Genomic DNA, 15,054 nt, shown 5'->3' with positions numbered 1-15,054 from the left:
TTAACTAATATCTCTTACACTCTCAATTCTGTAGCTTCAAGCACAAATGCCAGCCTGATATCCACTTCATCCACAATTGCCAATATCCCAGCAGCAGCAGTTGCCAGCATCTCAAACCAGGTACAGTATAGTTTATCTGACTTGCTCTTCCTCTCTACTTTCCCTTGTCAGTTTGCGCATCTAAGAAACAACCAGGAATAATAGGGGTTATGGAACCCTTTTTCTGGATGCCCTCAGAACTGAACCCTAGATGGCTTCTTAGACTGCCATCAGTTTCCCTTGTTCTCTACTAAGCCTGTCTAGAATATGGTGCTGATTTATCTATCATATGTATTTTTACCTCCTAACCTTCCCCAACATAAGCTCCATGAAGGCTAGGATTTATTTTTGTGTTTTGTTCACTTATATGTTCCCCAAAGCCTATAAAAAGGCCTGGCATTCACATCAAAGATACTCCATAAACATTTGTGAAATGAGTAAATAGTACTTCCACTTTTAACCACTCATTTCTTTGTGAATTCTTTGTGATCTGGTCTTGATCACTATTAACATTAACTCTTCTTAGAAAATTACTGGCAACATCTTCAATGTTTTAGAGGTTTTTTATTTAGTTTGGTTTGGTTTGATTTGGTGTTGTTTTTCTCTGTAGTGATATCACTACTATCTCTGTGAAACATTCTGGCTATAATTAACTTTACTCTTCTGGTTCCATTTTCTATGTTTCATTGTCTTTGCATTTATTCTTTCTTTTAGTCTACAGATATTTATTGAGTTTCTAATTTTGTACCTAGCACCATGCTCACAGGAACTCTCTTTCCTCTTCAGATCTCTCTCTCTCTCTCTCTCTCTCTCTCTCTCCTTCTCTCTCTCTATCTCTTCTCTCTCTGTCTTCTGTCTCCATCTTTCTTCTCTCTCTCTCCCCTCTCCTCGCCTCTTCTCCTTTCTCTCCCCGCCCCGCACCCTCTGTTGGGGATTGATTACAGGGCCTTGCACATGATGCTAGGTGAGTGCTCTTCCACTGAGCTACATCCCCAGGCTTTCACACCTCTTCCTTTTTATTCTGTCTTCTAACACGAACCATCTCTATTTAGTTTTTCTGCATTTAATAATTTCATCCTCAGGAGTGTTTAACCATACTCATAACTGTCTCTAAGATGAAGATTCTGGGCCACATGATGTTTACAGGCTTCCAGCTGATTGGTGGTTGCTTTTTCTTTGATGTCCTGCTGTTTCCTTAAGTTCAGCATATCTAGAACCTTGTTCTAACCTTTCTTCTGCCTCCTTTTCTTCCAGAAGTATAACCTCTTTTTCTTAATACCTCTTGTCATTGGCATCATTTTTTTTCCCTTAATAAACCAAGTCCTAAAATCAGACTGGTCAATTTTCATTTTTTTCCCCCCTGCCTTTCCCTAATCCAGCCATTTCTCAAATTCTTCCCTTCCTTTGTATGTTTTGCCATCATTTCTGTTACTTTGGGTCTCCCCGCCCCATTAATCCTGATTTACCTTGGTTAAATGCTTATTTCATCTCCAGTTTTTCCCCTGTACTTGTCCATTCTTTAAAACACTGTCTGATTAAATTTTTCCCCAACTGCCACGACTTATGAAGTTACTCACCTGCTTGAAATCTTTTCTTGTTTTTACTGTTGGTTTGACTTTGAGAGTTCCCATTTTCTGAGTCACATAAGCTATATTCTGTTGCCTAAAGAATCTAAGTCGTAATTGGGCACAGTGGCACAAGCCTGTAATTCGAGTGACTATGACAGGAGGAAAAAAAGGAAAGAAAGGTGGAAAAAAATGTTAGTTTGGTCAACTAGTGTCTTCCTACTTGTCACTAATGTCAGTGTCGTTGGAATTTTTTGAAGGTGTGTCATACTCAATTTTATTTTACAGCTCTGTTAAGATATAATGGACATCAACAAACTATACAGATTTAAATTGTATAGTTTGATAAGTTTTGGCATATATGTGCTTATTAAATGACCAAGTTTCCTCCCAATATTTTGGGGAAACTTCATTTTTAAAGAAAACTCTAAAAAGAGACTTTTAGTTTTTAAAATAGGAAACTTCAGTGTAGGGTACATATATTTTAAAAATTCATTTGTCCTCGTTGGGGTTCTGGCTCAGTGGTAGAGCATTTGCCTAGTATGTGTGAGGCACTGGGTTCGATCCTCAGCACTGCATATAAATAAATAAATAAAGGTCTATCCACAACTAAAAAAAAAAAAAAAAGTTCATTTGTCCTTAGAAACACTACCTTTAATGCAGTGGTTTATAAACTTGTTAAATAATAGACATTTTCCTTTAAAAATTCTGTGCAGAAATTCAGTACATAAAATTGGTGGGGAGATGTGTTAGATCAGAAAAAAGGACATTGTGTATAAGTGTGCACAGGAACCTTCCCTCTCAGCCTTCCTTATCCCAAAGACAGCTCTTGAAAGCTTTTTTTCTGGTCTCATGTTTCTAGAGTATGCATTTTTAAAGTCATTGTGTTTGTTGGAGAGACTGCTAGATAGGTAAATGAGAAGTCAAATTAATGTTTTAGGAAAATAATTATGAATAAGAGGGAGAAGCAACCCTTGGGTTGAAATTAATGTACATATCCCACCCCCCACCTCCCCTCCCCAGTATCAGGGATTGAATCCAAAGGCACTTAACCACTGAGCCATATCCCAAGCCCTTTTTTATATTTTATTTTGAGACAGGGTCTTACTAAGTTGCTCAGGGCCTGGTCAAGTTGCTGAGGCTGGCTTTGAATTTGAAATCCTCCTGCCTCAGCCTCCCAGATTGCCAGAATTGCAGGTATGTTGCCACCACCCAGCAACATGTGCTCTTTCTAAGAGTCTTGGCTTCCTCCCTTATTCCCTTTGGCCTACAGGACTATCCCACCTATACCATTCTTGGTCAGAATCAGTACCAGACTTGCTACCCTAGCTCCAGCTTTGGAGTTACAGGCCAGACTAACAGTGATGCTGAGAGTACCACATTAGCAACTACCACATACCAGACAGAGAAACCCAGTGTCATGGTACCTGCGCCAGCAGCCCAGAGACTTTCCTCTGGTAAGTATCACAGCTCAGAAAACTGGCTTAAGGGCATTTAATCCAACAGATGTTTTCAGGTGAAAGTGAAGGTGATTTTGTTCCTGTGTAAGCTGCTTTCATCATGCTCTTGGCTTTCCCCTCCCAGGTGAGTGAACTTTGGAAGCAGGCTACAATGAGTCACAGGTGGCTGTTGTCTGCCTGATACTAAGAACAGAAAAGTACTGACAGTGGAAAGGCTGTATTCTGACCCTACCCACTTTAGCCTTCAAATTCCCCCATCTGCTTTTTTCCCCTTGTAATTTATTTTATCCTTATAGAATGTTTTAACATATCCTACTGCCTTCTGTATTTTATTACAAATTATTAAATAGATCTAGAGCTGTGGTTTTAGCTGGAGATGATTTTGTCCCCTGGGGAACATTTGGGTAACATGGAAACATTTTTGGTTGTCACATTGTGTTGGGGATGCTACTGGCACCCAGTGAGTAGAGATCAGGAATACTGCTTAGTTAAATACAAGACATCCCCCTCAACAAAAAAAATTAACTAGCCCAAAATGTCGATTGTGCCAAATTGACAAACCCTGATCCAGTAGCTAGAGCAGATTCAGGGTCTTTTTTTTTTTCTTTTCTTTTTTTTTTTTTTTTTGTGGGCAGGGGCAGGGGACAGCAAAAATAACTTGATGAGCCGTGTGCAGTGGCTCATGCCTATAGTTCCAGCTACTTACAATGCTGAGACAATTTGAGACTGGCCTAGGCAACACAGTATGAATTTATCTGAAAAAATAACTTCTAGGAACTCAGTCAGAAGGTATGCACATAAAGCATGATTGTGACTCTTTATGTTAGCCACTGTAGGTGCTTACTGCCTAGATCTACATTCCCAGATTGCTTTACATAAAGTCTAATTTTCTAAACTCCATCCCCTGAGTTATGACTCATTAGGGCAAAGAATCTGGCCTTTGTTCATATAGGCTGTGACTACTGGCAGCATATGTCCCACTTTTCCTTTCCAGGTGACACTTCTAGAAGCCCACCTTTGTCCCAGACTACACCAAGTAAAGATGCTGATGATCAGTCCAGGAAAAACATGACTGGCAAAAACCGGGGCAAGAGGAAAGCTGATACCAGTTCTTCCCAAGACAGTGAATTGGAAGTATGAGAAGAAACTCATTTGTTTTTTCTTGCTTCTTAAATTTTTGAAACACATATCTGAAACTCAGAGATGATGTGGTTGTATGTCGTGTGTCCTTTAATTCCTATGCAAAAGAAACTGCATTGACCAACTAAGTTAGAAAAATAGTAAGAAAAACAAAGTTTCTCCATGTCTATAACTTACCATATCATTTTCAGATGCTTTTCACCAAAGCATTGAAAAAGCTTTGCTGAATTAGGTAGCCAGGTGATTTTTTAATGGAAAGAACAAACAATTCTCTGTATTCCAGAGGAAAACAGAAAGAACAGTGCATTTTATTTGGAAAGCAGAGGGAGCCACAAGTGTTGTCATACTGCTGTCCATTTAGAAATCTAAAAGGAAAATGAGAGTTTCAAACCTGAGTGTCTTTGAGACACACAAACAGATCTGGTAACTTTATAATGACATTGGCACTGATTTATTCTGTGCCTGTAAGAGTGCTTACACTCTTGTTGGAATTTGCTGCTTCTTGAATTTGCTTATTCTACATACCTCATGTAAGTGGAATCATACAATATTTATTCTTTTTTTTTTTTTTTTTTTTGCAGTGCTGGGGATTGAACTCAGGGCCTTGTGCTTGTGAGGCAAGCACTTTACCAACTGAGCTATCTCCCCAGCCCCAATATTTATTCTTTTGTGTCAGACTTATTTTAGTAAGCATAACGCTTTTACAGTTCATCTTTGTTGTAGTATGTATCAAAATTTCATTCCTTTAAATGACCAAATAATATTGCAGTTTGTATACGTGTATGTGTGGGTGTGTGTTATGTCATGTTTTGTTTTATTCGTTCACCTGTTGAAGGGCACTTGTGGTTTTTCACCTTTGAGCTATTATGAGTACTTCTTTGAATACTGTGTGCAGTTACCTGTTTGAGTCCCTCTTGTCCATCTTTTCAGTTCTTTTGAGTTACACAAAGACTAATAGGAGTGTTAATTTTGATGATCATAGTCCATCTTCAGTTTTTTAAGGAACCCACTATATTTTTCTACAGTTTTTCATTCCCACCAGCAGTTCACAAAGGTTCCAGCTTGTCTACATCTTCATCACACTTGTTATTTCCCATTTTTTTTATAGTAGCCATCCTAATGGATATGAAGTGATATCTCATTATGGCTTTGATTTACATTTCCCTAATGACCAATAATATTTAGCATCTTTCCATGTGCTTATTGGTCATTTATATATTTTCAAATCTTTTAAACTCCTTCCCTCCCTTCTCCTATCCTGAGGTGGAGTGTTGCTGTGTTGCCCAGGCTGGTCTCAAACTCCCTGAACTCAATAGATTCTCCTGCCTCAGCTTCTGTAGTAACTGGGTGTATACGCATAAGCCATGGCTCCTGGCTCTCAGCCCATTTTCTAAATGGATTTTTTTGTTGTTGAGTAATATATTCCAGATTATTAATCAGAAATATTTTCTCCCATTCTATTGGGCTTCCTTCCTTCCTTCCTTTCTCTCTCTCTCTCTCTCTCTCTCTCTCTTTCTCTCTCTTTCTGTGTATGTGTGTGTGTGTGTGTGTGTGTGATTTATTCATTCATTTATTCATTTGCAGTGCTGGGGATCAAACCCAGGGCCCAGAGCATGCTAGGCAAACACTCTACATCAAGTTATACTTTTTACTCAGTCTTTATTCTCTTGATTTATGTCCTTTGAAGCACAAAAGTTTTGGGTTTTTTTTTTTGTTTTTTGTTTTGTTTTGTTTTTTTGCGGTGCTGGGGATCAAACCCAGGGCCTTGTGCTTGCAAGGCAAGCACTCTACCAACTGAGCTATCTCCCCAGCCCCAAAAGTTTTTAATATCTGTTTCTTCAAAATTTAGGTGTTAGGTTTATTTTGAGTTAATTTTACATAAGATCTAATTCTTATACTTTTGGATGTCCAGTTTTCCCAGCACCATTTGTTGAAAAGACTTTCCTGGCCTGGGGGTCCAGCTCAGTGGTAGAGTACTTGCCTAGCGTGTATGAGATCCTCGGTCTGATCCCCAGCACCACAAAAAATAAATAAATAAATAAATAAATAAATAAATAAATAAATAAATAAATAATCTTCCTTTCTCCTTTGAATAATTTTTGATTTCTGGTCCTTATCAAAATTAATTTGTGAGAGTTTATTTCTGGCCTCAGCTCTGTCTTATTAGTCCACATGCTAGTACGACACTGTTTTGATTACTGAAGCTTTTTCTTTTCTTTTTTTTTTTTAAATATTTTTCCTTTTATTTTTTCTTAATTTTTATTTTTACAGACTACATTTTGATTCATTGTACACAAATGGGATACGACTTTTCTTTTCTGTGGTTGTGCACAGTGTAGATTCATACCATTCATGTAATCATACATATACATAGGGTAATACTGTCTGTCTCAGTCTACTGTCTTTCCTTCCCCTATCCACTTCTGCCCCATTTTCCTCTACGCCATCCAAAGTTCCTCCATTCTTGTCTTGCCACCCCCAACCCCTGTTATATATCATCATCCTCTTATCAGAGGAAACATTTGGCCTTTGGTTTTTCGGACTTGGCTTATTTCACTTAACATGATATTCTCTAACTCCATCCATTTACCAGCAAATGCCATAATTTTATTCTTATTTATGGCTGAGTAATATTGCATCGTGTATATATACCACAGTTTCTTTATCCATTCATCAATTGAAGGGCGTCTCAGTTGGTTCCACAATCTAGCTATTGTGAATTGAGCAGCTATGAATATTGATGAGGCTGCATCACTGTAGTATGCTGATTTTAAGTCCTTTAGGTATAAACCAAGGAGTGGAATAGCTGGGTCAAATGGTGATTCCATTCCAAGTTTTCTGAGGAATCTCCATACTGCTTTCCAGAGTGGCTGCACCAATTTGCAACTCCACCAGCAATATATGAGTGTGCCTTTTTCCCCACATCCACCCCAACACTTATTATTGCTTGTGTTCTTGATAATAGTCATTCTAATTGGAGTTAGTTGAAATCTTAAGGGTGGTTTTAATTTGCATTTCTCTAATTACTAGAGATTATGAGCTCTTTTTCATATATTTGTTGATCACCTGTATATCTTCTGTGAAGTGTCTGCCCAGTTCCTTAGCCTATTTATTGATTGGTTTCTTTGTATTTTTGGTGTAAAGTTTTTTAAGTTCTTTATGAACTTTGGAGATGAGTGCTCTGTCTGAAGTGTGTGTGGAAAAGATTTTCTCCCACTCTGTAGGCTCTCTTTTCACATTATTGTTTGCTGAGAAAAAGCTTTTTAGTTTGAATCCATCCCATTTATTGATTCTTGCTTTTATGTCTTACACTCTGGTAGTCTTGTTAAGGACATCTGGTCCTAAGCCAACATGATGATGATTTGGGCCTACTTTTTCTTCTATTTGGTGAAGGGTCTCAGGTCTAATTCCTAGATCTTTGATCTGTTTTGAATTGAGTTTTGAGATATAGGAGTTTAATTTCATTTTACTGCATATGAATTTCCAGTTTTGCCAGCACCATTTGTTGAAGGGGCTATCTTTCCTCCAATGTAAGTTTTTGGCACCTTTGTCTAGTATGAGATAAGTGTACTTATGTGGGTACCTCTCTCTGTCTTCTATTCTGTACTATTGGTCTACCTGTCTATTTTGGTGCCAATACGATGCCTTTTTTTTTTTTTTTTTTTTTTTTTTTTTTTTGGTGGTGCTGGGGATTGAACCCAGGGCCTTGTGCTTGCGAGGCGAGCACTCTACCAACTGAGCTATCTCCCCAGCACCATGCCATTTTTGTTACTATAGCTCTGTAGTATAGTTTAAGGTCTGGTATAGTGATACCTTCTGCATCACTCTTCCTGCCCAGGATTGCTTTGGCTATTCTGGGTCTTTTGTTTTTCCAGATGAATTTCATGATTGCTTTCTCTATTTCTATGAGTAATGCCATTGGGATTTTAATTGGAATTGCATTAAATCTGTACAGCACCTTTGGAAGTATGGCCATTTTAATAATATTAATTCTACCTATCCAAGAACACAGGAGCTCTTTCCATATTCTAAGGTCTTCCTTAATATCTTTCTTTAAATTACTGAAGCTTTTTGTAGTAAGTGTCAAAATTTGGAAATGTTAATCCTTCAGTTCTGTTCTTTTTCAAGGGTGTTTTGAGTATTTTGGGTCTTGGAATTCCATGGGAGTTTCAGGATGAGTTTTTCTATGTGTATAAAAAACACTATAGTGATTTTGATGGTGATCACATTGAATCTTTAGACTGGTTTGTAGTATTGCCATCTTAACAGTATTAAGTCTTCCAACAGTGAACATGAGTCTTTGCCATGTATTAGGTTATGTCTTCTTAATATCCTAATGTTTTTCAGCATACAGTACAAGTCTTTTGCTTCCTTGGTTAAATTTATTCCTGAGTATTTTATTCTTTGATGCTGTTTACTGCTTTTTAAATTTCATTTTCTCATTATTTATTGCATATGTACAGAAATAACAGCTGATTTCAATTTTTTTGTGTGTTCCTTAGGTTTTTTTTTTTTACAATTTAGATTATGTCATCTGCAAACATATTTCATCTTTTGCAATGGGGTGTCTCCCCCCTTCCTTTTCTTACCAAAGGATTCTGGATAGAACTTCCATTACTGTGTTGAATGAAAGTGACAAAAAGGCATCCTAGCATATACCTCATCTGATGGATAAAACTTTTAGTCTTTTACAACCATGTATGATCTTAGCTACAGATTTTTGATATATAGCTTTTATCATATTGCAAACTATTCCTAGTTTACTGAATTTTTTTTTTATCAAAGGATGCTGAATTTTGTCCAATGCATTTTCTGCATCGATTGAGATTATCATGTGTTTTTTCATCTTCTATTAATATATTTATTTTTATATGTTGAATGAACCAAGAACTAGCCCCACTTCGTCGCAGTGTATAGTTATTTTAATATGTTGCTGAATTTGGTTTGCTATTATTTTGTTAAAGTTTTTGCATCAATTGTTGTGAGGGATAATCTTTTTTAAATTTCTATAGTTTTCCTACAAGTGTAGTCTGACAGGGTAATGTTGGTCTCATTGCACAAATTAGGAGTGTTTTGAGAAGATTATTGGTGTTAAATCTTTCTCTTTCTCTCTCTCTCTTTTTTTTCTTTTTGTGGTGGCGGAATTAAACCCTGAGCCTTGCACATGCTAGGCAAACGCTCTACCACTGAGCTATGTCCCGCCCCCCCCCCCCCCCCCCCCCCCCGACCCCCATTCTTATTTAAATGTTTGGTACAATTCACAAATGAAACCGTCAGGTCCTGGGCTTTTCTTTGTTGGAATGTTTTAAATTATTAATTCAATCTCCTTACTATTTATGTCTTAATCAGATTTTCTGTTTCTTCTTGATTTAGGTACTTTGTGTCGTGTGTTTCTGGGAATTTGACCATTTCATTTGGGTTACCTAGTTTGTTGTATACAACTTTTCACTGTATTCTCTTATAATCCTTTTTATTTCTGTAAATATGAAATCAGTAATCATGTCTCCACTTTCATGTCTGATTTTAGTAATCTTGGTGTTCTTTTTTTTTTTTTCTTTTTAATCAGTCTAGCTAAAGGTTGTCAATTTTGTAGATATTCTCAAAGATCCAACTCGGTTTCATTGGCTTTTCTCTATTCTTTTTCTATTTTAATTGTTTCCACTTTAGCTTTATTCACTTCTTTCCACTGGCTTTAGGCTTCATTTGCTCTTCTTCATCTGGTCCCGATGTACAATGTGGTTTTTAGATTTGAGAGCATTCTTTTTCTTTTTGGTGCCAGGGATTTATTCCAAGGGCCTTGTGTTTTCAAGGCTTACACTCAACCACTGAGCTGCAGCCCCAGCCCTCTTTCTTTTTCTTTTCTTTTCTTTTTTTTTTTTAAGATTTTTTTTTAACTAAAAAAAAAATGGACCTTTATTTTACTTATTTATATATGGTGCTGAGATTCAAACACAGTGCCTCACACATGCTAGGCAAGCACTCTACCCCTGAGCCATAACCCCTGCCCCCTCTTTCTTTTTAATGTATGTACTTTCAGTTTTAATATCCCTGTTTGTATGGCTTTCATTGTATCTCAAAAGTTTTAATATTGTATTTTCATTCAGCTCAGGGTATTTTCTAATTCCACTTAAAATTTCTTCCCATTATTTAAGATTATGTCATTTAAATTCCCCCACATTTATGAATTGTAGTATTTTCCTTGTTATTGATTTCTCATTTCATTCTATTGTTTTTGGAAGATACTCATCATGTTTTATATTTTCTTCCTTCAGCGGGTATTTCTGTGGGACTTGGATGAAACCATCATCATCTTCCACTCCCTTCTTACTGGATCCTATGCCCAGAAGTATGGAAAGGTAATTTGAGTATTCTTTTGTTATAACTATCCCTCTTCTCACTTTATGAGCAGAAAATTTTTTTCGGCTACCTCATCTTACTCTGTTGGCTTTTAACTTCTCATGTAAAATTTCACCAGATGGCTTTCACCAGGCAAGCTACATGGTCAAGTAGAGTTGATGGTAAAGCCAGATACTAGACCTAGGACTAGTACTGAAAGCTGAAGTTGTTTGAATTGAAGTTGCATTTTATAAAGATTAGAGTATAGGCTCAAAACAGAGTAGAGTCTCAGGATTCTGTGTTCCAGAAATGTGATTTATTAAACCTTCAGTTACATGGTTGTTTTGTTTTGTTTCATTTTGGGTTCTGGGAATTGAACACAAGGGTATTCTACCTCTGAGTTACATCTCAAGTTCTTTTAATTTTTTATTTTGAGACAGGAGTTTGCTAGTTTGTCCAAGCTAGCCTTATTGCAATTCTTCTGCCTCAGCCTCCCAAGTTGCCGGAATTATAGGCATGCATCACCACACTCAGCACCTTAAGTTACTTATGATAACCCAAACTGAGCATTTCATTTAGCTAAATAAATGGTAGACATAAATAAAGTATATAGATAAAATATCTTTCTAAAATAGATTGCATGCTTTTTAAGAAATAAATACACCTAACAAAATTTGTTTAATATTCAATGTAAATATCAATTTTAGCAGAATAATTAGCTGTTTGGAGAAGATTGGGACTGTATTTTTTAATGTCAAATTATCTCCAGAATCATATTTTTCAGATTCAGGGAACAAATTTTATCTACCTCCTTTGCTATCTTACCCCTCTCATTATTTTGTGTTATCACTAGAGTTTCTTCTAGGAGTGCTTCCACAGGCTCTTGCTATCTAGGCTGGCCAGCTGATATGAACTCTTAAGTTACATTACTAAGATGGCTTTAAAAATACAGCCTCCCAGTGAAGGATTGATGGTTCATCTTAAAGCTGCTTGCCTTGGTTTTCCTGTAAATATTTTGACTCTTCCACCTTCCTTTACTTTCTGGTTGTTGAAATTGTTAGATGTCTGATGTTATGTTGTGTGTGTGATGGGTATTCAGGGGGAAATAATGCATCTCATGTTAGCAGTAGTTAGGAGTTCTTCTGGAACAGGGAATTTCCCATAAAATTAAGCGAATTATTTTAAGTGGAGGAAAACACCAAAACAAATGATGTATAGAGTTTTAGACTATAAAGCAGTGAGTTATTTTTTTAAAACATATTCTTTGTTTAGAAGGTATTGCCTTTACTTTTATGAAAATACTAGTTTCTACAAAGTAGAGTCTTGAAATTCTAATTGTCCACATCCTCTCTATTGAACAATTCCACATTCTTAGAAATGTCAGTGAAATATTATCATTAATACTTGAAGAACTGTTAAGGACTCTTGTTTTGGCCTTGACCCAAAATAATTTTGAAACATTTGAAAATCAGAACCAGTACCGTGATTACCAAGTCAAGTATCTTTTTCTCTTACTGTCTTTCAGGACCCAACAGTAGTGATTGGCTCAGGTTTAACAATGGAAGAAATGATTTTTGAAGTGGCTGATACACATCTATTTTTCAATGACTTAGAAGTAAGTGTGTCAAATTGTTTCTGTGCTTCAGTGAGCTTTTTTTTTTTTCAATCATTTTAGACCCTATGCCTGTTGAATTTGGAAGATACATGTTTAGCCAGGGTGAGGATGGGAGGCTAGGTACTACAGAGTCAGGCTGGACAGGCTAGCAGCCATGAGCATACATAGTCTTGGAGAAATAATGTCAAGGTTGAATCTACAGTCTTCATTCTTTTCCTCAGTTTTATTGGCTCAAATTTTTCATTTTCGTTGGCTTATTTGGAAGATATAGTATTAAGGGAAATGCCAACCCTTTAGTCAAAAACCTTGAAATATAAACCAATATTCTAGTTTATTAATAAGTATTAAATAACATATAATAGTCTTGATTATTTGTACTCTCAGTTATATTTTGTCTATTTTTCAATTTTACCTTCCTAAAAGATAATCCCTTGATTTGTCCAGTCTATAAATAATTGCTCTAGCTCATTGTATTTTTATACATTTATTATCCATGTGTAAATTAAGCTTGATACACAGGATCATTTTATGGTTAGGTACCAGGATAATCAGGAAACACTAAGAGCTTCATGGTAAAGTTATTTTTTTTTGCTTTGATATTGGAGGTACCTTTGAGGTAAATATGGTATAGTAGAGGGAGCACAGACCTGGAGTCTGAAGACCAGATTATGAATTTCAAGTTGGGAAAGTTACATTCCCATCCTGGGCCATAGTTAATCTATCATCCTACCCAAGAAACTAATAGTCGTTCTGGCTCAGGGAATGGGTTATTGGGAAACAAGAAGGACCAGACTTTTCACTTTGTGTGATTGAATTCTGAAATGTGTACATTATGTATTACCTAGTTTTTAAAAAATACTGAAGATTTTATAGTAAATTAAAACAACATTTTACAAACACAGAGTAATCCTACTTCTCTTTAAATATAATCTAGTTCTATTCAACAAACAGTTCTCCAGCAAATTAAATTAATATGACTCTAAACTCCAGTGCGTTTATTTAAATTCCATAATGCTTTAATTTTTCCTCAACTTCATGTGTTGATAAATTAGGACAGCGTAGTTTTTAATTCAGCAAACATTTATTGAAAACGTACTATGTACCAATAATTATTGCCAAATTGTATTTGTAATGATTTTCTAGACATAGTCCTCACTCAGGACTGAAAGTTCTGTGAAGAATTTGACCTGAATGTGTTCCTGCCCCCCCAGGTCAGTGATTCTCAACTTTAGGGGGCATAAGAATCACCTGGGGATCTTCTTAAAAATGGAGATTCTGAGACTTCACTCCCAGAAATTCTGATTCAAGTAGGTCTGGGATGGACTCAAGAATATGCATTTTTAAAAAACTTCCCCAGAGGATTCTAACATAGGTACCCTAGTGGTGTCAGGAGTACAACCAACAGTTAGGCAGGGGGTGGCATTTTATGTCAGTAGTAGCATGCACTTGGTAGAAGGAACCTTGGATTAGATGCAGAAGACCTAGGTTTTTTCTTGTCTCTTTCTACCACTCACCAGTTGTATTATCCTAAGAAGATCATTATACTTCCCTTTTAGAATATGAGATTGGTTTAGATGACCTCTTCTTAAACTTATATTTGAATTTGTAAATTTCAGTTTTAGTCATTCTCACTTTTGGTCCATATTCCACCAGCATCTGTTTCATCTACAAAATTAATTGCATACATGCTACATAAGGTCACTGAACTAGAATAGAAGAATGCAAAGGGTATATAAGATGTGGGTTCTTCCCTAAAGGGCCTGCTCTAACAGGATTTACAGTCTAATGCAGGGCATAGGCATACCTGATAGTATAGGAGAGGTTGTGCTTATCCTTATGAGCTTCAGAAATGAACCACTGAGATAAGAGCAGAAATGAAAGATGGGGTAGTTAAGGAAGATGTCACGATGTCAAGCTGTGGGATTGTATCAGGCTGTAAAGGAAGTTATACAGGAAAGGGGGGTGGTAAGTGTGAGTGATCCTCCACACCTAAGAGACCAGAAGGTATTTCATTATCCGCCATTGTACATGGTCACTTTATAATGTCATGATGGTGATCGCATTTCTATACCTACCCCCTGATTAAAATAGTGTTTTGTCTTTTAACAGGAGTGTGACCAGGTGCATGTGGAAGATGTGGCTTCTGATGACAATGGCCAAGACTTGAGGTGATAAATACAATGATGTTTTGAACACCAGTACACCTGTTATGTGCAAGATACTGTCTGGGTTCAGAGGAAAAGAAAGATGAAAAAATTTCAGTCTATTAGAGGAGACAGAAACAAGCATAGTTAACAATGACACACAGTTTGAGAGAATGGCAGTAGAAAATGTGATGGAGAACAGAGAAGAAATTCTGATGGGGTGAGAGAAACAGTTGGTGCCAAGAGTGGAAAGGCCTTCTCAGTGGAGTTTTATTTGAGTAGGACCTTAAGAGTGGGTAACAGTGATGGAATGAGGAAACAGCATTGCAAAGTAAAGGATATACTACTCTCTGCAAAGATTATGAGACAGGAGAAAGTGTGCTTCCAGACTCTGTAGTTTAGGTGCAAATAAACATCAAATATTTTAAGTTTCTTCAGGGAAACTTAACTTCAGGAGCCTGGTGTTGTCAGGAGTATCCCGTTAGAAAGACATTTTTAGCCATTGTATTACAGCAAAAACTAAACCAGGGAAGTCTCAATGGCAGAATGCATGCTCAGTCTCCTTATTCCTCTCTTGGTTACTGTTTTCTGGCTTAGGAATCATAGCTAAGAATTATCCAAAAATTTATCTACTTTATATTCAAAGACTTAGAAAAAAGAACTCTTGCATCTTTTCATGTTCATTTGTTTTTTCCTTTTTCTTAGGTAGGATATTCTTTCCTGTGAACTATCCTAAAATTAAGTATCCCTTCTGT

General features: G+C 36.6%; 1 protein-coding gene across 1 annotated transcript in view; it reads left to right on the top strand.

Annotated features, from left to right (window-relative positions):
- The window catches only part of EYA3 (EYA transcriptional coactivator and phosphatase 3), a 98,161-nt gene that overhangs the window by 62,235 nt on the left and 20,872 nt on the right, over nt 1-15,054 (top strand). Inside the window, 6 exon segments of the mRNA XM_079114653.1 lie at nt 35-120; nt 2,878-3,061; nt 4,059-4,198; nt 10,477-10,560; nt 12,066-12,155; nt 14,265-14,323. Of these exon segments, the coding sequence (XP_078970779.1) occupies nt 35-120; nt 2,878-3,061; nt 4,059-4,198; nt 10,477-10,560; nt 12,066-12,155; nt 14,265-14,323 (643 nt within the window).

This window comes from Sciurus vulgaris (genome assembly GCF_902686455.1).
Source record: "Sciurus vulgaris genome assembly, chromosome: 1".
NCBI classification, from domain to species: Eukaryota; Metazoa; Chordata; class Mammalia; order Rodentia; family Sciuridae; genus Sciurus; species Sciurus vulgaris.
This window is presented reverse-complemented; position numbering and strand designations above follow the sequence as displayed.